At 38.4% G+C, this 25,624-nt stretch overlaps 2 protein-coding genes across 4 annotated transcripts in view; one reads left to right on the top strand and one right to left on the bottom strand.

The window, feature by feature from the left end:
* Nucleotides 1-25,624, bottom strand: part of ankib1a (ankyrin repeat and IBR domain containing 1a) — a 41,813-nt gene that overhangs the window by 14,573 nt on the left and 1,616 nt on the right. For 2 of the 3 annotated variants that reach the window (XM_084423908.1, XM_084423909.1), the window contains exons 2-9: nucleotides 22,034-22,313; nucleotides 10,069-10,369; nucleotides 5,680-5,862; nucleotides 4,347-4,464; nucleotides 1,760-1,968; nucleotides 1,578-1,666; nucleotides 593-737; nucleotides 113-273 (exon numbers count right to left, since the gene is read on the bottom strand). In XM_084423908.1, the coding sequence (XP_084280034.1) occupies nucleotides 113-273; nucleotides 593-737; nucleotides 1,578-1,666; nucleotides 1,760-1,968; nucleotides 4,347-4,464; nucleotides 5,680-5,862; nucleotides 10,069-10,369; nucleotides 22,034-22,221 (1,394 nt within the window). In that variant the 5' untranslated portion in view covers nucleotides 22,222-22,313. Of the gene's footprint in view, nucleotides 1-112; nucleotides 274-592; nucleotides 738-1,577; nucleotides 1,667-1,759; nucleotides 1,969-4,346; nucleotides 4,465-5,679; nucleotides 5,863-6,452; nucleotides 6,588-10,068; nucleotides 10,370-22,033; nucleotides 22,314-25,624 lie in introns of those variants that run through there. The other variant, XM_084423910.1, reaches the window with a different exon arrangement.
* The window catches only part of ppt1 (palmitoyl-protein thioesterase 1 (ceroid-lipofuscinosis, neuronal 1, infantile)), a 133,903-nt gene that overhangs the window by 13,172 nt on the left and 95,107 nt on the right, over nucleotides 1-25,624 (top strand). The gene's annotated exons all lie outside the window — the stretch shown is intronic.

The following is a 25,624-nucleotide window of genomic DNA, read 5'->3' on the forward strand; positions in this document are numbered from 1 at the left end:
TTACTGACAGACTGTAAAGAGAGGAGCTGCAACAATGTGAAAAATATGTTTTTTTTAATATACAAGCATGAAAACCTTTGTAAAAGGGCATAATAGGCCCTCTTTAACATACCAGCAGAAGAGATGGCCTTTCCCACAGTCTACAGCGGGGGCTTTGAGCAAAGGGAAGCTCCGAGAGTCAGAGGCTCCAGGTCCTGGTCTAGTCAGTCGTACGGCTCTTTCACATCTGGCCACGGGGCACCAGCGAATGGCAGGATTATTATCCACAAAAGCCTGGAGATGGAAAGAAATGTGTTGAAACACGCTATTTGTTTTGGATGACGTAAATGACCCAATACCCCAAAACCAATATGAATCTTTAAATCATCCAAATCAAATCGACGTGATATTTACCCAACAATCAAACATTTGACTTCTGAGCAAGTGTGTTTACAAAAGCTTTTTCTGCTCAAACAATCTCTGGCAAAAACTCAACCAACAGCAGGACGCTGTCAGCATTTTGATTCAAAGCCAGCATCAGACAGTCTATGATAAGAGAAAAGAAATGGCAGCTCTGAAATGGTTTCCAGGGCTTAGTGAGATCCAATTGTACCTTAATGTCAAACTGCAGGTAGCGCTTATCCATCTCTCTGGAGACAACGCTTTCAATGACCTCCACAGGAACCAGCTGGAAGCAGTCATAAGCAGGGCAAAAGATGTTATGTGCTTCCCCTTCCTGGATCTTCAGATTCAAAAACCTGACATCCAGACAAACAGTGTTTAAAGGTTATGAATATATGGATCATAAACAACTCACAATATAGTACAATAAAGTGCTTTTTCAGTGGAATTGTTTTTCTATTCAGTTTCTCCACAGGACTTCATAATAGCATTGCTTTTTAAGCAAGAAAAATTAAAATGATCCCATGAAGCACTGCGAAAGCCATAATCAAATAGGAAATGGTAGTAAAACATGTAGCTACTGACTTATAGTAAGTGATTATAAGTATAAAAGCTAATATATTTTAAGTTTATTGCAAACTAATCCAGGGCATTCAAAAGTCAGATTTTTTTTATGTATTGAAAGAAGCAATTGGTTGATCAAAACAACAGCAAAACCACTAATAATGTGAAATATTGTTACCACTTAAAATATTTTCTATTTGGATATATGTAATTTATTCCTGTGATCAAAGCTGAATTTTCAGCATCATTACTCCAGTCTTCAGTGTCACATGATCCATCAGAAATCATTCTAATATGCTGATTTGCGGCTCAAGAAACATTTCTGATCATTACCAACGTTAATATTTAATATTAATATTTTTGTGGAAACTTTTTTCAGGATTCTTTGATGAACAAATTTCAAAAGAACAGCATTTATTTGACATTTGTAACGTTATAAAATGTCTTTACCGTCACTTTTGATCAATTTAATGCAGTCTTGACAAATAATAGTATTAATTTCTTCTTTTTTTTATTCTTACTGACCCTGGTAGTGTAAGTAGTTAACTGTAATGGATGTATTATGATGACAACTGAACACAAACATGATCTGAGCTTGTGCTTTAAAACAAACTTATATTCCCAATGCTTACCCTTCCCAGCATGCCCGGCAGAACTCGTGTCCACACGACATATCCACAGGGTCCTCAAACACAGATATGGTGCACATGCAAATTCCACACTACATGGGCATAAGAAACATTGAACAGACTGTGTCAATATGTTTTCATGATGAAGAATGTGGATCATGATGTCATGCACTGATGAATCTAACCAGGGCAAGGCCGTCCACAGGAGACAGCAGGCTGATATCATCAGGCGAGGTGACGGAGGAACGAGTGGTTCTGGGAGTTCTAGGTGAAGGCAGAGTGTCCCAAGCATTGTAGCCACTCGGTGGGGGAGTTGGCATCTGAACACCTGAGCGCTGGCAGCAGTCCTCAGCATTGGACATCCAGTCCTCCAGAAGTTTCTCCCTGTCCCAGTCTGTACAGCAGAAAAGGGTTCCCACACCTTCGTTAACTCCAAATTCAAGGACCTTTCAAGGACTCAATACCCTCAAATTCAAGGACTTAATTTGGGGACACATTTATTGTGTCCAACAGCAAACGTTGAGGAACCATCGTAGTAGTTTTGTGCGTGCGTGAACGTCATGGCAACGTACAATACAAAGTACCTCACGCGGGAAACACAACGTAACACGTAAATGCGCGTAACTAACACGAAGTGTTGGCGAAATAACACCTTAGCGGACCGGAGTGAATAATATGGAATTTTGAATAATAAATAAAATAAAATAAAATAAAATAAAATAAAATAAAATAAAATAAAATAAAATAAAATAAAATAAAATAAAATAAAATAAAATAAGAGATTTCCTCCAGTATTTTGGCCAGAATTATGACGTTTTTAATATTTTTAATAAACAAACTGGAAAAGCGTACTAGAATATGTTTTCATGCTTGAATGTTAAAAAACACATTATTTTTCCCATATTCTCCATTGTTGCAGCTCCTCTCTTCCCAGTCTGTCAGTAACGCTCTGTTTAGTTCCTGTCTCTATGAAGCCCCTCCTTCTGAAAAGCACACTGTGCTCTGATTGGTCGGCTGGATCAGTGTGTTGTGATTGGTCAAGCGTTTCGAGCGTGTTTGGGAAATGTCCCGCCCCTTACCATATCCGCCAGTTTCAACACACTACTAACTAACTCAACCAGGCGCCGCCCCTTTATTCTGCATATGTTTTGGGCAGGAATTATTTAAACTAGGAATATCTGTGACATGTTCGTTCCCGGAAGAAAACTCAAGACTATAATCAAGGCACTCCAGGGATTTCAGAAATAGTGCGCACTGATATAATATGCAAACATCACTCAGTAAAAGGTCAGACATGCCTTCAGAATTAACCTTTAACATCCTTTTTTTTTAAATCACATAGGCCTACACCTGATATGCTTGATGCGTTAAAAGCAATTTATTCCATGTAAATCTGAGTTTTTCTCCAAAACAGCCACATCAAATTCTAACAGAATTCTCCCATTAGTCATTTTAATTTTCAAAAAATATTATAATCAAAGTCTGCATTAAACGAAAGTTGCAAAAGTGTTTTCATCCCTGTTGATTTGAGTGAAACGTCTTTCAAATGAGAAAATAAATGTAGGGCAGGCTTGATTTTGTCCATTGGTAATTGTTTGGATGGTTGTGGTTTGCTATTGGTCGATCTCATGTGAGTGACAGGTTCCCCCGCACATTTAACAAAATAATGATGAGCACAGCTAAATTATTTATAATAAATACTCTGCGATATTCCAAAAAAACATAAGATTTGCCAATTTTGACTTCATGGCGACTTACAGCAAGGCTTTTTATAGTTTGCACAGTAACAAAGACGAGCCAAACCCTTTTGCTTGTATTATCTTGATGAATGAACGATCTTGGAAATTGACCAACTTTGGCATATAACTTTAACTGATCAAATGGATCAGCTGGCACAGTGACAGTCCACTGCAATATATTAACCACTTCATCTCTAATCTCTTATAATAAGTACTGCAGCAGTACTATGGTACATGGGTGTTATCAAATTATACTTTTACATGGCACTACATTATGTTTCACAGAATACCATGAACATGTCTAAAAGAACATGGTAAGACCTGGGGCCGGTTTCACAAAGATAGACTTTGACTATGGCTTAGATATAGTAGATAGTCAGACTTCAGATAGACATCAAAATCAGACCGTTGCACAAAGCACTTAAGCCTCTGACTATCTCAAGTAGGACTACACTGCAATGCATTCTGGGTAAAATAAGACACTTTTCAAAACAAAAAACATGGCGGATCGAGTAAGCGCATTCAACCGCTCAGTGCAGTTTACCCCAGTGGAAAATATGTGTTTGTTGGAGGAGTATAACAGTTACAAGGACGTTTTACTTGGGAAATTTAGCGGAGAATGTGGTAACAAGAAGAAATGTTTAAATTATGAGCCATTTTCCCTTTTCTTTTGGCTGTTTGTGGTGTAACTGATTGTTACTGCTGGTTGCCAAGGTAACATAGACCTAAGTTAGCCTGGGGGTAAGAGGGGTCTAATTTATTTGGTCTAAATTAAGTCAGTCTTTATTTTTGTGAAACAGTCTAACTTGCATTAGACTAGTCTATGAGCACATTTTAGACTTGTCTAACCACTATAGACCGGTCTAAAATAGCTTTGTGAAACCGGCCCCCAGCAGAGCCTTTTATTGTGTGTTCATAAAGTCTTGGTATTCACTTGTAATGCAATTGTAAAATTGAATGCATATAAACGTAGCGTTCTCATTGGCTGACGTGGAATTGTTTGATTTTAACAGTAGCTGCAGTAAATCCGTACCGTGAGCTCGCAGAAGCGCCTCAGCCGTGAAGAGAGGAGCCTGAAGCATGTCCGCCGTCTCCACTATCAACATGTCTTTCAGCCGACGCAAGTCCTGAAGTTTCAATCCCTCATATGGCTGGAGAGAGAGAGAGAGAAAGATGAAGGGATAAATGACAGGTTAAAAATGACAAGTGTGAAGCAAAGAGGTGATGGAAAAAGAACTAATAAAGCTTTTCTTTTTAAACTTCAATATTGCAAGGTCTGTCTGGAACAGCAACACAAAGCAATCATGAGTCTGTCTGTCTATCCACTTTTGATTGATGTAATATCCTGTGACATTACATTACCAAGCTGTGATTTATCTTGAGCTCACTTCTTCAGTGCACACCGCACAGAAATAACAGCGAACATGCACACGGAACCTTTAACCTATATTATATATATATTGGGCTGTAAATTGATTAACAAATAGATTTATAAGTTAATTACACAATATGCTGATAAAGTGCAAATAATTGCATCAGAGTTTAAATCAGTGTTTGTTGAGAAAAACTTGCATAGAACCATTCAAGGACCATTAAAAGCTCTTACCAGAACCAGGAAGTATGACCATATTAGCCCGGTTCTGTCAAAACTGCATTGGCTCCCTATTAAACGTCGCATCAATTTTAAAATATTGCTGATTACTTACAAAGCACTAAATGGTTTAGCTCCGCAGTACTTGAGCGAGCTCTTAACGCATTATAGTCCTTCAAGTCTATTGCGATCTCAAAATTCCGGCCAGTTGATAATACCTAGAACATCTAAATCGACTGCTGGCGGTAGATCCTTCTCCTATTTAGCACCAAAACTTTGGAACAATCTTCCTAACATTGTCCGGGAAGCAGACACACTCTGTCAGTTCAAAGCTAGATTGAAAGACACATCTCTTTGACCTAGCATACACATAATACATTATAGACTTCTATAATTCAATGTTAGGCTGCATAGATTAGGTCAGCCGGAACCGGGAACACTTCCCATAAATCCTGATGTACTCGTTACATCATGAGAAGAATGGCAATGTTGCTTAATAATTTGTGTGGAAACCGAATTTCTTTATTTGAAATAGAAATCTATTATTATAGATTAGCCTATAACATTATAAACTGACACTTTTGACCAATTGAATGCATCCTTGCTGAATAAAAGTATTAAAATTCTCTCTCTCTCTCTCAAAAATTATCATTCTAGAAGAAAATATCAGATGGCACTTAGGCGCTTTTGCATCTGAACTCTTCATAAATATATTAAATTAAATTAAAGTCACAGTCTCTAAACTCAGAAAGCACAGTTTTTAACACCACCGTACCTCTCGTCGGTCAAGGGCGGCATACTCTGCTTCGATCTCCTGTGCTCCAGCATCCTGAGAGAAAACCATCTGAGACTCCAGACTGAGCGCCAGCTCCTTGTGATGCTGTTTCTCCGCACAGTCACACGGCGTCTCCCTGTCCTCATTCTCCACGAACAGATCTGCATCGTTCTTCACTAACAGCTGTAAAACACAAGACTAGCCCTTAGCCCAATGTTATGATCAATCATAGTATCCTACAATTAAAAACAGTAATCTTGTATGGTCCTGGAGTTTTAATGAGTCTAAGACTGAACTCTTAAAAAATTTAGGGTTTTCGCAGAGATGCTATAAAAGAAAAAATGTTGGTTCCCTAAAGATCCAGAAAAACAACTTTCTTACTCTGAAGAACATTTTAATAATCTGAAGAACCATTTTCCACTATAAAAAAAACAATGGAAAGTTGTGGATGTTAAAGGTTATATATTATATAATTTGGAGTCTCCTACAATAGGTTTACATGCATCCAAGGTCACTTTAATTTTCTCATGATCTATATAGCAGCATCAGCTCTTTTCTCACAGTGTCTAAACGGTTCGATAAAGGACTCAGTCTCTCTAAACCCCGCCTTTCTGAGAGCCTACTCTGCTCTGATTGGTCAGATGGCCCAGTCTGTTGTTTACAACGTGTGTCGGAAACAAAATGCTCATTACCATATCTGAATTTCAGCTCTGAATGTTCCTCAGCACTTGTTTAAACAGTGATGCGAACAGTAACGATGGTGTCGGTTTTACCGTATCACTTCGAGCCCGAGTCCTCATCCTTTGGAAAAGCATCAAAGTGGATTTGCTTTCGCAGCAGAAAACAGGGTCTTCTCGACATGTCGACAACACGAACCAAACTCTTCCAGGCCTCAGCTACAACTACAGTGTTTGAGGGGGCGGGGCAAAGTAGACATTGTTCGCAGGCAGCCAATGAAGACCATAGGCTGGCATTATGCAAATGTATTACAAACCTACATATGTTCGTGCAGGAAGTAAGATTGGAATTACTGACGACTCGTTTCATTTGGAAGACAGTAACTCCATTTATCTGCACTTTGATCTTTGAAACTTTGCAGACCTTTTACATTCTTTTACAATCAGCTACAAGACACGCTGCATGAAAGTAATATCCGAAATAGCATACATGGGGCACTTTAAAGGGTTAGGTCACCCAAAAATAAAATAATTCTGTCATTAATTACTCGCGTCACTCGTTCCAAACCCGTAAGACTTTCGCTCATCTTCGGAAACACAAATGAAGATCTTTTTGATGAAATCTGAGAGCTTTCTCTCCCTCCATTGAACTACCACTTTGACACTTCAAAAAGTATGTAAAGAGATCGTAAAACTAATCCATATGATTATAGTGGTTTAGTCCAAATATTCTGAAGAAAATCAATCGCTTTATATGATGAACAGATTGAAATTAGGCTTTTATTCACATATAAACTTTGATCAGTGAACATAAACAGAAGCTCAACCGAACCTGCTTGACACACGAGAACAAACCTCAATGGTTCTTGCTGAAGATCACACGTGCTGCGTAACACGAGAATGAACCTCATTGGTTCTTGCTGAAGCTCAAACGTGCTGCGTAATACGAGACTGAACCTCATTGGTTCTTGTAGAAGCTCAAACGTGCTGCGTAACACGAGAATGAACCTCATTGGTTCTTGCTGAAGCTCAAACGTGCTGCGTAACACGAGAATGAACCTCATTGGTTCTTGCAGAAGCTCAAACGTGCTGCGTAACACGAGAATGAACCTCAATGGTTCTTGCTGAAGATCACACGTGCTGCGTAACACGAGAACAAACCTCAATGGTTCTTGCTGAAGATCACACGTGCTGCGTAACACGAGAACAAACCTCAATGGTTCTTGCTGAAGATCACACGTGCTGCGTAACACGAGAATGAACCTCATTGGTTCTTGCTGAAGCTCAAACGTGCTGCGTAATACGAGACTGAACCTCATTGGTTCTTGTAGAAGCTCAAACGTGCTGCGTAACACGAGAATGAATCTCATTGGTTCTTGCTGAAGCTCAAACGTGCTGCGTAACACGAGAATGAACCTCATTGGTTCTTGCAGAAGCTCAAACGTGCTGCGTAACACGAGACTGAACCTCATTGGTTCTTGCTGAAGCTCAAACGTGCTGCGTAACACGAGAATGAACCTCATTGGTTCTTGCAGAAGCTCAAACGTGCTGCGTAACACGAGAATGAACCTCATTGGTTCTTGCTGAAGCTCAAAAATGTTGCGTAACACGAGAATGAACCTCATTGGTTCTTGCAGAAGCTCAAACGTGCTGCGTAACACAAGAATGAAGCTCATTGGTTCTTGCAGAAGCTCAAACGTGCTGCGTAACACGAGAATGAACCTCATTGGTTCTTGCAGAAGCTCAAACGTGCTGCGTAACACGAGAATGAACCTCATTGGTTCTTGCAGAAGCTCAAACGTGCTGCGTAACACGAGAATGAACCTCATTGGTTCTTGCTGAAGCTCAAAAATGTTGCGTAACACAAGAATGAACCTCATTGGTTCTTGCAGAAGCTCAAACGTGCTGCGTAACACGAGAATGAACCTCATTGGTTCTTGCAGAAGCTCAAACGTGCTGCGTAACACGAGAATGAAGCTCATTGGTTCTTGCTGAAGCTCAAAAATGTTGCGTAACACAAGAATGAACCTCATTGGTTCTTGCAGAAGCTCAAACGTGCTGCGTAACACGAGAATGAACCTCATTGGTTCTTGCTGAAGCTCAAACGTGCTGCGTAACACGAGACTGAACCTCATTGGTTCTTGCTGAAGCTCAAACGTGCTGCGTAACACGAGAATGAACCTCATTGGTTCTTGCAGAAGCTCAAACGTGCTGCGTAACACGAGAATGAACCTCATTGGTTCTTGCAGAAGCTCAAACGTGCTGCGTAACACGAGACTGAACCTCATTGGTTCTTGCTGAAGCTCAAAACTGTTGCGTAACACGAGAATGAACCTCATTGGTTCTTGCTGAAGCTCAAAAATGTTGCGTAACACGAGAATGAACCTCATTGGTTCTTGCAGAAGCTCAAACGTGCTGCGTAACACGAGACTGAACCTCATTGGTTCTTGCTGAAGCTCAAAACTGTTGCGTAACACGAGAATGAACCTCATTGGTTCTTGCAGAAGCTCAAACGTGCTGCGTAACACGAGACTGAACCTCATTGGTTCTTGCAGAAGCTCAAAAATGTTGCGTAACACGAGAATGAACCTCATTGGTTCTTGCAGAAGCTCAAACGTGCTGCGTAACACAAGAATGAAGCTCATTGGTTCTTGCTGAAGCTCAAAAATGTTGCGTAACACAAGAATGAACCTCATTGGTTCTTGCAGAAGCTCAAACGTGCTGCGTAACACGAGAATGAAGCTCATTGGTTCTTGCTGAAGCTCAAAAATGTTGCGTAACACGAGAATGAAGCTCATTGGTTCTTGCAGAAGCTCAAACGTGCTGCGTAACACAAGAATGAACCTCATTGGTTCTTGCTGAAGCTCAAAAATGTTGCGTAACACAAGAATGAACCTCATTGGTTCTTGCAGAAGCTCAAACGTGCTGCGTAACACGAGAATGAAGCTCATTGGTTCTTGCTGAAGCTCAAAAATGTTGCGTAACACGAGAATGAACCTCATTGGTTCTTGCAGAAGCTCAAACGTGCTGCGTAACACAAGAATGAAGCTCATTGGTTCTTGCTGAAGCTCAAAAATGTTGCGTAACACAAGAATGAACCTCATTGGTTCTTGCAGAAGCTCAAACGTGCTGCGTAACACGAGAATGAAGCTCATTGGTTCTTGCTGAAGCTCAAAAATGTTGCGTAACACGAGAATGAACCTCATTGGTTCTTGCAGAAGCTCAAACGTGCTGCGTAACACAAGAATGAAGCTCATTGGTTCTTGCTGAAGCTCAAAAATGTTGCGTAACACAAGAATGAACCTCATTGGTTCTTGATGAAGCTCAAACGTGCTGCGTAACACGAGAATGAACGTCATCTGCTTCTGTCTCTAACAACTGGTGTCTTAGTTGATGAATAAATGTAATCTATTCATCATATAAAGTGATAGAGTCTCGAACCGCTCAATTCATAAGGATTTGTATTATGATCTCTTTATTCACTACTTCTTTTTTTTAAGCATCAAAGTGGAAGTTGCATAGCTGTCAATGGAGGGACAGAATCTTAATCTTAATTTGTGTTCCAAAGATGAACAAAAGTGTTATGGGTTTGAAACGACATGAGGGCGAGTAATGACAGAATTTTCATTTCTGGGTGAATTAACCCTTTAAGAGTGAAAATACACCATAATACATGCACAATTTCCTAAACTACATAAAAAAATCGTATTACCTCAACACAGTTCTTCATGCCAGCAGCCGCTGCGTAGTGCAGGCAGGTGCTCTTTCTGTTGTCGGTGGCGTTGACGTTGGCTCTCTCATACTCGCCCTTGTCCAGCTTGGCTCCGGTCCACTGCAGGATCATCTGGAGGCACTCGGCCCGGTTCTGTTGGTCCTCTTGTGGGCGGCTGATCCGCGGCTGAAGCGCTCCTTCACACAGCAGGATCTGCGGGCCCATACACAGCAGGTGCAGCGCCGTCTCATTGTGAACGTTGCACTTGTTGGGGTTTCCATCTTTGGAGAAAAGGAAAGACCTGCAGGATAGGGACAAAGGAATGGAACTAGAGTAAAGTACACACTGTAATTAAGAATTACATATAAGAATACTAATTACAACAGCAAAATAAACAGTTGATGCTATGAATCAAAATGCAAAAATACTGAAGATTAATAGTGTAGTCTTTGTGCATATTCATTTTGTGCACAATAATTATTTTGATTCAGGCTGATTCTTTAATGAATCATTTAGACTGATCTGTAAACAGCTTTATCTGATTCTTTGAAAATAACCGGCTCAAAAGAACAAATCATTAAAAAATCAGGCACCACTATGACTTATTGCTATTATATTTAGCAATATATTGATATATTACATTCTATATCTATCTGCTGAAATTAGATTATCATAACTATAAAAATGTATATGAATTATAGAAATTTCCATGATTTTTAAGATTTTTTTTTAAATCTCCTTTCCTGGAAAAGTAAAAAAAAAAAAAAAATATATATTTCCAGAATTTATTTTTTATTTATTCCTTATTAAAATCTGTGATTTATTGTAAGTCATTTGCACCTTATTTTTAAAGTAAACGCGGATGCAGACTTGTAAAAAAAAAAAAAAAAAAAAAATTGTTGTTTGATATTGTAAACTGGTATTTGTCATCATATTATTAATTTATTATCGTAATCAAACATGCTGGTTTGTAGCGAAAATACTAAATATATATGAAAAATATGAATATATATCATACCAGGGTTATTATTAACATTAACTAAAACTAAAACTAAAACTATTAAAAACATTTCTGTTAATTGTAATAAAGATGAAATAAAATAAAGATGAAAAACTTAAAATTAGAAATGTTTCTTCGGCTATAAATAAAAACTAAAACTAAATTTAACCCAAATAGCAATATTTAAAACAAAACAAAAAAAACGAATAAAAAAAAAAGGCACATAAGGAAATTACAAACAAATTAGGCTAAACTAAAATTAACATGAAAACTAAAAATATAAAAATACACGCTAATTCAAAATATTAATATAATAAAAATATCACTGTGCATAACCTATTACCAATATTCATTGATTTTGCATGATTAAAGCCTCAAGGGTGCCATGCCAAGTTATATGGTGAACAGGAGTTGTGAAACAAAACTGTTAATATTTTGTACATTATGGCATGCTGTATTGACCAATAAGCATCCAAGACCAGAAATCTCAGGCATATCAATTTTATAAGCCTCTATAAAACACAGATACAGGTAGAATTTCAAGACAACCTTTGTCTTTTGCCACCCTCCCAGAACTATTGCTTGAAGAAATACAGGAGAGCTAGTGCCGGCATCTCATAACACATGAGAGCGCATCCGGAAGATCATCATAACCACATAATCAATGAAAATGTCATGACACTTTAATGCAGCTGGAATCCTCAGTGTCTCCCAGCCTCGAGGTAATTAGACTAATATCATTTTCAGCCGATTAATTGTGGGAGCTTCTAAGTAATTGACAATGCGCCCAAGAAAGGACTTAGCAAACTTACATCCTTGTAAGATTTAAGAGTGAATTTAGTGAATGCGTTCAGCGGTCTCTAATGCCTTTCTGTGGAAATGACTCAGCGAGCTGTTCTGGGAAGTCTGCGATGTGAATCTAGCACTGGGAGTTTATTAGTTGATGCAACTGAAAACAACAGCTTGAACTCCCTGCATTCTCCTCTCTCCGTACCCGACTGCACCTGAGAGGCCAGAAAGACTGGTTGAACTTCTAAGAAATTGGCACGGACACCTGTTAACAATACTGTTAACTGTTAGATCCAGTGAGATGTAACAATAGAACCTTAGTGCAATAATGAAACAACCACATCATGAATTGCAAAGCCAAGCGTTTCATCAGGAACGACACCAACATTCAAGGATAATGTCTAGACAAGCATGTGACCGATATCTTGTGTTTTGTTCTGCTGTAATGCTGGCTAACGAAAGTGTGATCCTAATAAATACAAGACCACACAAAGGGGATACATACCACATTAGGCCAAATACCAGAGAGCTACGCATATTTTGCCTCAGAAATGTTGGGTGTAGTCTAGACTAGCAGGCTGTTTTTTACAAGAATCAGTAGCAGCCAAAAAGTGAATCAGAATTCCAGTCACAGGATCCTGAAGTCTGCTATAAGGATTTAAATAGGTAACCACTTCAAACCGGCCGTTCTGGCGAGGGAAGTGGTTCAAACTATATGGTGTTTGTAGTTTAGTCAACATCTTTGTTCCCAAACTGTCAAACAAAGTCAAGTCAAGTCATCTTCATTTATATAGCGCTTTTAACAAATGTAGATTGTTTCAAAGCAGCTTTACAGAGATAAACGTATAATTTAAGGTAACAGAGTTATTTTGGCTTTATAGCGGTTCTTTAAAAAGCTATTTTCCAGCTAAAGTTAGTTTTGATTGATTCGCTTCCGTCGCAACGATCATTTGTTATTAAATTAGGGGCCGTTAAGACGACAAAATTCTCTCTACACAGACTTTAAACGCGAACCTGTGAGAAACGCTGATGGCGTTCACATGCGCATTAAGAATTGGTTCTATAGTTACGTACGCTTGAACATATGTGCGCAGGTTTGTAATTCCCTACAAACCAAGCCTAAACAAAGTACTGGGGCCGTATTCACAAAGAATTTTAAGGCTAAAAGTAGCTCCTAACTGGCGAATTTAGGAGCAACTCCTAAAAATAATGGGCGTGTCACTCGTAACTTTAGGACTCCTAATTTTTTGGACTAAGAGTAATTCACGAAGCATTTTAGCCCTAAAAGTAGCACCTAAGCCTGGGACAGCTTAAAGGAACACTCCACCGTTTTTTGAAATAGGGCTTATTCACCTTCTTTCCTACATTTAGATAGGTGGGCAAATGCATTTTTGTCTCAGTGCATGCATTGTTTTAGTTTGACAGGGTCGGTGCTAGCTTAGCTTAGCATAATGAATGGAATCCTTTGTTGCCAGCTAGCATGTCCTGAGTAAAAGTAATATAAAAAATTAAATAAAAAACACCTAATTACTTATTGTGGCCTGCGTATTCACAATGAGTACAAATAGTGATGCAGATTAACACTAGGCGATTTCCTATGCAGATATTGACATGGGACTATATTAGGGGGAAGCACAGGCGAAGCACTGCTACTTGGGCGCAGAGATATCACGCCCAAGTAGCAGTGCTTCGCCTGTGCTTCCCCCTAATATAGTCCTTAATATATAAGTCAATATCTGCCTAGGAAATCGGCTAGTGTTAATCTGCATCGCTATTTGTACTCATTGTGAATACGCAGGCCACAATAAGTAATTAGGTGTTTTTTTTATTTTTTTTTATTACTTTTACTCAGGACATGCTAGCTGGCAACAAAGGATTCCATTCATTATGCTAAGCTAAGCTAGCACCGACCCTGTCAAACTAAAACAATGCATGTACTGAGACAAAAATGCATTTGCCCATCTATCTAAATGTGGGAAAGAAGGTGAATAAGCCTTATTTCAAAAAACGGTGGAGTGTTCCTTTAAAAGAAGTCGAGAGGACTCCTAACTCACTAAGACCTATTCACAAACCGCTTTTTGTGGCATTTCACGTTGCGATGTTTTGAAATGCGTATGCGGCGACTACAGGAGCTTCCAATCGCGAGGGAACAATTTTGCATTGGCATAACTAGGGATGCAATAACGCCACCAACAACAACCAAAACTAGGCTACTCATTGCATGTAAACTAATTGTAACGTTTCATTGTGAATCAAATTAAAATGTTCTTCTCTTTGCAAACGTAGACAGAGGCATATAGTGACAGATTAATTCAATAATGTTGCAAAGATATTGCATCAATCCATATGTTTCATTAGGCTACTAGGCTATTTGTTTTGCCTTACTCTTTATTCATTTAGGCTATTTATTCAGTTATTCATCATCTTCCGTCCTTCGCACTACTTGTGAAGCGCACGCATTCTCAGACCTGTCACCTGTCACTCATCATCGTAGGGGAGGTGTTTGGAATCATTCCCGCGTTACAATCATCAGCCAATCAGGGTGGTCACTTCAGTCAAGCTCGTGCATGAGTAATGACGTCATCCATAGCAACGAAGACTCACTCTTAGTTTAGGAGTTGTCATTTTTCTTTACTAAGAGTAAAGAAAAGTGCGATTTAGGAGTACTCCTAGTGGTAAGATAAAATGCTTTGTGAATACGGCACCTGGTGTTTCCTCATAAATTTTGATACAGAATTTTATTTTATTTTGTCACTTCGGGTTAGGTACGCGAAACGAATTTTCCCGAGGACACAAGAAGAATGAAAAAAACGCATTTTTGAGCTCTAATTTGGTTGGCTGACTTTAAAGGGATAGTTTATTTATATTTATTTAAATTGTATTTCTGTCATTAATTTCTCACCCTAATGTCGCTCCTAACCTGTAAGACTTTCGTTCATCTTCGGAGCACAAATGAAGATATTTTTGATGAGATCTGAGAGCTTTCTGTCCCTCCATTGACAGCTACGCAACTACCACTTTGACGCTTCAAAAATTCATAAAGAGATCGTAAAACTAATCCATATGAATTGAGCGGTTTAGTCCAAAGTTTTGTCCAGAAAGCTCTCAGATTTCATCAAAAAGATCTTTATTTGTGTTCTGAAGATGAACCAAAGTCTTGCGGGTTTGGGACGAAATGAAGGTGAGTCATTAATGACAAAATTAGAATTTTTGGGTGAACTAAACCTTTAAGCAACTTCGAGGAATAGTCCGCCTGGTCGATTTATGCAGCTAGCACTTTTGTGAAAGAAATGATAACAAGATCAGACAAAGTTTGCCAGGTTAATGACATCAAATCTTTAAAACATATTAAAGGTACAATATGCAAGAATTTTTTGCCGCTAGAGGGCGCTACATTCCAAACAACAACAACGGCGTAGCTTGATGACGATGTGAAGGAGCGTGGAATGATGGGAACTGTCGTTTTAAACTCCACCGTTGATGTAAATCAGTCAGATGGGAATCGAAAAATCATGTTCATGGATGAGGTTAAGTTCTATTTTTATAAATGTTGCGTTTAATGACATGCTTTTTGTGGCGAGGGGGGCGTGGTTCAGCGCGGTCTGTAATGGGAGAGAGAAGAGACGAGCAAGTAGGTCAAGTGCAAATGACGAACACCTGTGTACACCTTTGTGTTATTGCTGTGATCGGCGTGGAGAGACCGCTTATAAGCCGCGCTGGAACGAGAGAGAGACTGAAAAGAAAATTGGACACAGAGAAAGAAAACCGGTGGATCCGAGCTCTCATTTTTGTGCCGTCGCGGTTGCCACGGTGAATGCGCGTTGTGTGCGACTTTTGTTTGTTTTGTTTTATTTTATTTTAATAAAGTACAAGTCCCAGTCACGCCGACCCCTGTCTTCTTCCTTCCTGACTCTTGAACCTCATCATACTTTTATTTCATTAAAATGAATTAACCGCAAGAAAAGTAAGGTGTAATACTACATTGGTTATCATAGATGTTACTGTATGTCGAACTCATTGTTGTGATAACGCGGCGCAGTTTTACGTGTTCTAAACAACTGTTGTAAAAGTACATTCGAACATACCCACATCATTTGCCAAAATACTGATTAATCTTTATGTATAACACATGCTATATTTATTTACATGGTTATAAACACCAGACGTGATCAACAATGTCAATAAACTAAACACAAATCTAAAGCAATAATACTTCCCTTACATAAACATAACTATTACCGAATGCTACATTTGAATATAAAATTAAGCATGCTTTGTCGACAGAACCAGCTGCAATCGGTAAAGAATAATTGTGTTCCATAACGACTGCAAGAAACAAGCTAACGTTTGTTGCTTGATAGACGCTACAACTACAACTTCCGCATTTGTCCAGGACTCCACGCAGTACGAGCGGAAACCGAGGATAACGCGGATATGACGCAATTGACTGGCGACTCCCAGCTGCTCTAACGCCCCGTTTCCTTGGTTAAAAATCGCAATTTTCTCACGATTTAAAAATAGTTGGAAAAATGTGGGATATTGTAAGTAATCAACTTAAAATATATAACACTGGCCTTGAGATTTTGGGATATTTTAATGCAAATTTCTTACATATTGTACCTTTAAGGGCCAGATTTACTAAACAGGGCGTGAGAGCGCAATTCCAAAAAAAGCACAGATGGGATGGGAGTGGAAAGTTCTGCGTTTAATCTACTGACGATGTGAAAATTAAAGAACAGACACACCCGGAACATTTCTATAATGACCAACACAATCTACCAAGAGCAGCGCAAATCAGCGTCTGGTTTAAGACGTGCTTTTTTTTAGGGCGATAAATAATGGTGTAAATTAACTAGCGCAAACCTTAGTAAATCACCTTGCGCGATTCATTTAAATACTCTCCTCCTATAAATGTGGTATCTGAAAGGGAAACTCCTACGAATGCAATAAGTTTAATAATAAAATATTATTAAATAACCTTGTAAAATAACCTTGTCCAAGCCTATTCAGCTCTAATTTTCCACTGCGTGTTTTCAGTAAATCCTGACAGTATTTTCCTAATGCCAAAAGTAAGAGGGTTTGCACTGGAGCAAAGGTGTTAGTAATCCATAGTGTCAACAGCAAATAAACTAGACATTCATAAACAAAACTGTACAAACTGCTTGATTTTGTGAGAAAAATCAGTTCTGAATACCTTATTGCGTGAATTATGGGTGTAACTTCCGTTAAGCTGCAAACAATCAGTGAAAAGGCTCGCTCTATGAACGCAATACGTTAAAAAAAGTGTCACAATGAGATGACATTAATCTACTCACCCTTCAACCATCGAACATTAAAAGGAAATTTGAGGGACATTCTACCAGAAACGTGCATTTCCACTTGGGAAAAAATATATTTTTCTTAAATCTGAACGTTGAGTCATATGGAGGACATGTTAAACTATGAGAAACACATATCATGCCATCTCAGCATGTTTTTATGATTGAATAAAACACATTTTTATACACATTTCACCCCTAAAACATCAGGCCCTGTCACAGACAAATTTGTATTTGTTAGAATGGTTTCCTAATGAATTTCTTTGATACAAATAGCATTTTCTTATTGATCACATGTCCCTGATTGTATCTAACATGGTTTTATAATTCCCTTTAAGAAATATAAGTAGCTTTTCGGTCAACTGTGGTACACAAAAATCACAGAATACCCACCAGGCACTCATATAGTTGTAAAATAACTACCTTTACATAGGAGATTTTTATAAAAACATAGTAGTGGATATATACCCCCACCTTCATCTACACAGGTAAAGAGATTAATTAATTAATATTTCCTCAAATAGTACACTTTTGTCATAATTTCCTGTGTGACAGGACTGGCCATGGCGTGACAGGACTGACTTTATGGATTTTGATGATGCAGAAAAAGTTGTGAAAGTTTGTGTTCTTTATTTAAGTTTTGATTGCCATTTCTTTTTTAAATTATTATTATAATTTTAATGTTAATGTAATATTAGACTATGGTAAAATTCAGCCAAGGACATACACAATATTGCCAAAAGTATTGGGACAGTCCTCCAAATAATTGAATTCAGGTGTTTAAATCACTTCCATGGCCACAGTTGTATAAAAATCAAGCACCTGGGCCTTCATTTTACTATTGCATGCGTTAAATACATAATATATGCAATAAATGTAATAAAAAAAGAACAATAACATTAATTTGTAAGGCCGTGTCACACAGGAATGTGACCCTGACGGTTGGCCATTTTAAACTGCCATTACTCAGCCTGCTAGCATGCTAGCATAAAAACTGTTAACATGCAAGCAAGGAATTTCAGTAACCTTTTTAGACATGTTTTGGATTTAAAACATTTTCATTATTTTCTGGAATGTTTTACCGTGACAGGGCCTGACCCTTTAGCTCGTCTTCCTAAAAAAAAACATACAAAAACAAGCTTAAAATCATACAATTCAATGACAGAATTCAGCCTTGATCAATGTCAGCTTCACCTGGGTCAAATGATGTCACTTGAAATCACTTCCTCTGAGTGATACCCTTAGAGGCGTATTTCACACATTTTATGTGGAGTTTTATGTAAACGTGACAGGACTGACCAAAACATGGGGACAGTTGTAAAAATAGAATTTATTTGTAGAATTTATATATAATTTCATGTTTTTGATCAGTTGACGTGAATGATAACAGCTTAAACTTGTTATTGATGGAGTTTTTTTCCCCTAAATAACAGTTTTTAGCATAACAAAACTGTGAAAGCTGTAGCTCCAAGGACATGGACAGGATTTGTAATTTTCAAAAGTGTTTTTAATAAAGAAAAAAATATCTGAGAACCTAATGAATGACATATTCCTTTACAGAACATCTCACAGAAATCAACTATGAAGCCAGTTTTAGACATTTTTGGATGAAATACTTTTTTATTCACTGTAACAATTCAAGGACAGATAATGTACGTTTCTGGTAGAATGACCCTTAAAAGCGTAAAAGCATCAACAAGGTATTTCATCGGACCAAACAACCCCAAAAGCGCGAGTCTTTCCACAGCAATAACGGACGGGTTAACGTTAAATGTCACTGTGGTAATATATACCTGTATTATGTAGTTTATGTTGCCTTAATCAGAAATGTTCATTAACTTCAGCATTACGTGATACTATTTCAAAGTGATTTCCGTCATTTTGACAGATTATAAATTGCATTTACCTGTGAAAACAAACCTGGAAAGAGACGTGAGGATTTGAGGAGAATAACGAGAGATCCTTCGTGCGTTCCAGTGAATTATTAATGGAATATATCGAAAAGTAAATTCGGGAGAATAGACCACAAATGTGCTTTGTCCGTTTTCATACCTTCACAGCGGATTGCAACGGGGAAAAAAGAAAATAATCACGAGGAAAAGAAAGCAGCGGCTGAAAAGAGCCATAGATATTCTTGTCACGTTAAAATACCAAGTTTATCGTTATTCTCATGATGTCTGAAAATAAATCATGAAGGGAAATCGACAGCTCATCCAGTCAAACTGACGGACCAGCTTTATTTGTAGGGCAACCTTATGATTTGAAATGATTCGTTTCGGCCTTTCTGAATGGAAGTTCCCCAAACCGGAAGTGCCACCCATAATTCAAAACGCAGTTAGGTCGTCAACAATAAGGTGGACACATATTGACTGCCATATTTCCAGTGTTTACCATCCAAACATTTGTGGAGAATGCAGAGTTTAATATTAATATAGACTTATTATTGTGGTATGATCTGTAAATCTGCACATTAACAGCACAGTAGAATAAACTAAATAAACTGTGGTTGGTTGGTCACTTTACATGTGTATCAGATGCTCTTTTTCTGTCTACGTAGGCCAGAATCAGCAGAGACCAGTGTTTCAAAGGTACAGTTATGCCCCGTATATTATTGTTAAAAAATAAATAAAAAAAATTGTATTTGTTTAAAGGTCTGTTAATTGAAATCAGGCTCTGAAATGATTGAGGTTGCTAGTAGTGTGCTCCAAAGTGCTGTAAAATAAAGAGAGGAAAGTGACAAGGAAAGAGGAGGGACAGAGAGACAGTGGCCAGCTGTTCTTGCTAGTAATTACCAACCATTTTCTCAGAAGGATGCATTAACTACTACACTTACACAAGTAAGAGTTGGCCTCGTGGCTCCAAGTGGTCTTGACTCAAATACCAAGCACTGGAACTCAACAACCATGCAAAAAATAACCTTGCATTGCACAAAAACACCACAGGCTCTACATAAGCTTCCCATTCCATGCATATTTGCTTTAGGTCTTGTCTGTTAGGGGCCAACATGGGAAAGTTATTCAGAGGGTTTTTTTTGTTCTCCCTGAAGCAACAACCCAACAAACCCTGCTGTGCTGTTAAAGTAGACAACCTGTTTGTGTTTCCCCATGACATTAAAGGTGCAATATGTAAGAATTCTGTATCCAAATATCCAAAAACCACTTGCACAGTGTTATATATTTCTTTCAAATGTGCACTTACGTTATCCTAAATGTTTCTAAGAATTTGTAAATTCAGAGAAATTCACAATTTTAAATGGTGCCTGTCCCTGTTCACTTGTCGCCGGTCAATGGGACACGTGAAATGCTTATACAATGTTCAGGATAATGCCGAAAGAGCTATTCTGTACTGTAATGTCAATGTGTCATGCAAAGAAAAGGGAATAATTCAAATTATAGTCTCACATAGTCAGATCTATAGAGTCTAAAGTCTCAAATATACTTTATAATCAAACTATCATAACTGTAGGCGCATTTCCATTAAAGATTTGCGCAAAACTTTTGCAATTTTTTCTAAATATCGATAAAAAACTATTGCAAAATGACGGCGTTTCCATTAACCGATGTTATGCGACTAAAACGTAATTTTTTCCTCTCGCGATAAGTCATTCCAAAAATCATGGCAACAGACGTTGGTAAGTTTATATATATATCACAGCCACATAGCCTACCGCACTAGACATTATTATTATTAATGGAAGGAAACGTAGGCGTGTTTTCCAAGCATTAATGTCAAGGAAAAACCCTTATACTGTGAGCGGCACATATGAGGTGTTTCTGTGTTTTTCCTCACTCATATCTGCTTCAAGATCTTGATTGTGGCATTTATTTGAGGTTTAGAATCCAGTATTTCTGCCATTATTTTGTCTTATGTGAATTTAATAAAGAACTATGTCTCGTATTCTGTCCAAAAACACCGCACCTTCTAAGTCAGGTGACCTGTAAATGCGCAAAAACTGTTTCCATTGCAGTTTTGCGAAATATTCCTTTTTCGAATTGCCTGAAAAACCACCTCATGCGAGTGTAAAAACTTTTTTGCGATAAATGGGAGTTTTTGCGAAATTTACGCGTTTCCATTGGGCGTATTTTCAATTCGCAATTTCAATTTGCGCAATTTGAAGGGTAATGGAAATGCGGCTAGTGTCATTTTAATTACCTCATCTGTCGACATGAAGCCAGTGAACAGCTGGTGAAAGCATATCCACATCGCTATGATCATCAGATGCTTTTTTAACTGCTGTTTTCCCACCGCTGTCATTTTTTATGTGTTTATTATGTTATTGAGAGGAAAGCGCGCAGCACATATTTACATATTCATCTAAACGTCGCTCTCAGCAGAGTCTGGATGTTCGTTAAACGCATATCGCTGCAAAGGTATTTACAACTTCTTTGGTTACACTTTATTTTAAGGTGTCATTGTTACAGTGTAATTATATATTTAAGTACTGAGTAATATTAATTAATAACATGTACTTACTATAGGGTTAGGGTAGGATTAGGATTTGGTTGAGGGTTAGTTGCATGTAATTATGCATAATTTACTGTAATTACTATGGTAAGTACATGTAACATTATGTAACAAGGACACTGTAAAATAAAGTGTTACCACTTCTTTTTACTTCTAAGTGAAAAAGAACTTTGTCGCAAGTACATCAGGGCACTGAATCACATTCAGTCTCTTATGTGTTACGTATGCGCGAGCAATAAGTTGCTGCAGTTCACCTAACGGCCACCGGTGTCGCTAATAACAAGGGTTTCTGAATTCTACACTTAGCCCCTTTAAAATTGAAGGTGAACAATTACAACTCGCCCCATGGATGCTAATGCTTGTATTTGGGTGCCCATTCATTTGAAGCTCTTACCTGATGAGGCGCGTCATGGCGTGGCGTGAGGCGTAGAGCAGGGGTGTGTTGTGTTGATAGGGCTCCCCATAAGATGCGTTGGGCTCCAGAGACTCTTTAAATTGGGGGTTGCTGTCATAGAGCTGACAAGCCAGGCCTTCATCTCCACTGATAAGTGCTTTACGAAACTTGGTGGCGGTGTTTCCCATGGCGGGAGCTGGACTGGGACCCGCAGAGCGGCCCACATGCAGTCTTCAGCACTCAGCCAGCGCGAGAGTGGACGGGCCGCATACCGCAAGTCCTGTAAACACACCAACATGGTCACAGTTATTGCCTGCAATCTGTTATTCATGGTGCGCCTTCATGGGATGTAAAAATCAATAGCACCATTTTGCAATCTCTATTTAAAAATGTGAGATCAGACAATCAGGTTTTGCTCTGAATGTGGTGCATTATCTCTACGCCCACTACTAGTCCGTTCCCTTCACCTTTTTTTGGGGGGCTTAAAGCTAAAGTGCAAAATTTCTGCAACACAAGCATCCAAATGGAAATGGAAAATATATTTATTTATGCATTTATTTATATATTTATCATTTAAAGCCATATCAGCATCAAAGGCTATATCCAAGGCAAACTCAATAGTAATAACATTTAAAATGCAACAATATTTCAATTAATTGTATTTAACAATATTATCTCTACAAACAAATAAAACAAATATATAAAATAAATAAATGATAAACAACAATAAGTTTCAATTTGATATTTGATAAAAATAGCTTTTTATAAATTCAATACATTTTCAATATACATGGGTAAGTCTTGAGTGACCAAACCGACATCTCATATACAGTCTGGTGGTCATTTCTATTTTCAACAATGGTTAGGTTTTTTGTGTGTAATAGATGCACTTCATATCATTTATTATGGACACATTCATCCCATTTGCCTGGAAATGCAAGATCTTGCACACAAAAAAAAGAAGAAAATCACACACTTTCCTTGTCCGTCAATGGTCAGCCTTACAGATAACACGGGACAATCTCATATAATTGGTTGAGATAACATTACTGTTTGAATCAAATCCATGAAACGATCTTTCTGAACTCTGAACTGAATCCATGAACTTTTCTTGACTGGTGACTGAGTGACCGAGTTGATAAATGAAATCGACTGCGGAGTGGAGTTCCTGGTTCCAGCATAATAGCTAAAAGCGGACTCGCCATGCTTAAGAGTGAACCCTTGGTATTTCTAGCTGATATGATCATAATGATCTGAGTGATCTGTTGGGTTTATATTCAGTGAGCATATCTGCAATGTATTGAGGTCCTAGGCCATTGAATGATTTATATACCAGTAATAATACTTTAAAATCAATCCTAAATCTAACTGGGAGCCAGTGTAAAGACCGGAGGACTGGTGTGATATGTTCATATGTTCTGGTTCTGCTCAGCGTTCTGTATGAGCTGCAACTGTCTTGAAAGCATGCACAAGTTTCTCTAAGTCTTGACTGGAAACAAAGCATCTAATTCTTGCAATATTTTTCAGATGATAGTATGCTGATTTAGTTACTGCTTTGACATGACTACTGAAACTAAGGTCTGACTCTAGTGTCACACCAAGAATCCTGACTTGATTTTTAGTTGTTTGACCCCTAGAGTGAAGGTATGCGTTCACCTCGAGAACTTCATCTTTGTTTCCAAACGCAATGAGTTCAGTTTTGTATTTGTTTAGCATGCAAATGTCTTGATATTGTCAAAACGCCTTTTACAATGTCTTGATTTTGTTTTTGCAGCTCCTCTCTTCCCAGTCTGTCAGTAACGCCAGAGAATGTCTAATATGGCGAGAAGTTTCACTCTCAGTACACTTCCGGCTTCTGAACTGGTTGCAGTTCCTCTCTGATTCCATATGAGGGCGCTCACAGGACGAGTGCAGAATGAATGGAGGTCTATGGCGCTATACCAATAAAAATCCACTTTTCTCAGGATATAATTTTTTGTCTAGTAATTTGAATGTTGTATTCGAAAGGAGATGCAAATAAATTACACATTGCTGGGTGTTAGATTTTTTTGAGTCACTTATTTGCTTTAAAAAGTCTTTTAAAGTGTCAATGACGTCATACACATGTACGACCAGAGATACTGCTTCACGGCAATCCTTCACTCACTCTGGTGCTTTCGCGCTCTGCACTTTCTTTTCACTCGAGGCATCGACAACACAGCTGACACAGGTAAACACACGTGCTAGAAGAGTTTTTGTTTTGTTTGTTTCTGGTCCCGCTGCGGATGACACGATGCCATCAAGCTGTATCTCTGGTCGTAATCAGTCCTTCACTGACCAATCAGCGTTCATTAGCAGAATGCTAGCGTGTTATGGGCAACAACAACTCAACCTGTAAGAAATCAAAAGGACATAAGTACTCGTTCGTTCAACTTTCGACCTAAAACCCATGTTGAACTTGCAAAATCTACAATCAGATCTGAGATTTCTCAACTGCAATCGGGTGAAAGAGACAAATTTAGCCCTCTAGCCCCATTGACTCCCATTCATTTTGCACTCATGGCGATCGCCCCCAGTGGAACTCTGGTGGTACTACAACCAAAATTCGGTACAATAGAGCTTAATAGGGAGTGGGTAGGCTCTCCGTAGATGGGCTCTGGTAACGCTGTTTAGTTCCTGTCTCTATGAAGCCCCTCCTTCTAAAAAGCACAATGTCCACTGATTGGTCAGCTGGATCAGTGTGTTGTGATTGGCCAAGCACTTCCAGCATGTTTGGAAAAAGACACACCCTTTCCCATAACCATGAGTTTCACACACTACTAGTGCTAACTAACTCAACCAGGTCCCGCCCCTTTATTCTGCATATGGGCGGGAATTATTAAAATGAGGAATATTGTGATGCGCTCATTATTGGAAGAAAACTCAAGACTACAATGGAGGCGTTTCAGGGAGTTATAGAGAATAACTCTCGCTGGAGGGACTTTGTGTTTTGTAACTTAGCAGAGCTTTTTCAGGCTCAAACAGCAACATTACACACACTAAAGAAAGATGAACATGTAAAAAAGCATAATAGGAGTCCTTTAACTTAAGCGCTGCATGAGACACTCAAACATGTCTGTCTCACACACGTTTACATAGAAAATCTAAATTTACAAAAATGTGTGTGAACAATCCCCATATCAGCATTTCTGCTGGATCGTATTAAACCATAAAACCACTATTCGCTTCAGTTTTAAAGGTAACTCATATGAAGCTTCTGGAAAAATAAACAAGCCACTATCCAAACTCTCATAACTATCTTGTGGAAATCCCTAATGAAACAAAACCAGTCTGCTTCACACAACACACTCGTTTGCATATAACCACATTGTGCAAATAACAATCTTGCACAGGTGCCCTTATCTGATCTTATCGTTACACTTTTTTTTCTAAACATGTACATCAGATAAAACTGTAGTACTGCAGTACCTCTTTTTGATAACGAAAAAAAAACTAAAAAAAAACTGTTCAAACCTTTTTAAAAGGTTGCATGACCTAAGGGATATATTGTTTCATCAGCAAAACAACCAGCATGCATCACGTCATGCTCTAATAAATCTACTTGAGAGGGTT

This window comes from Rutilus rutilus, assembly GCF_951802725.1.
Source record: "Rutilus rutilus genome assembly, chromosome: 11".
NCBI classification, from domain to species: domain Eukaryota; kingdom Metazoa; phylum Chordata; class Actinopteri; order Cypriniformes; family Leuciscidae; genus Rutilus; species Rutilus rutilus.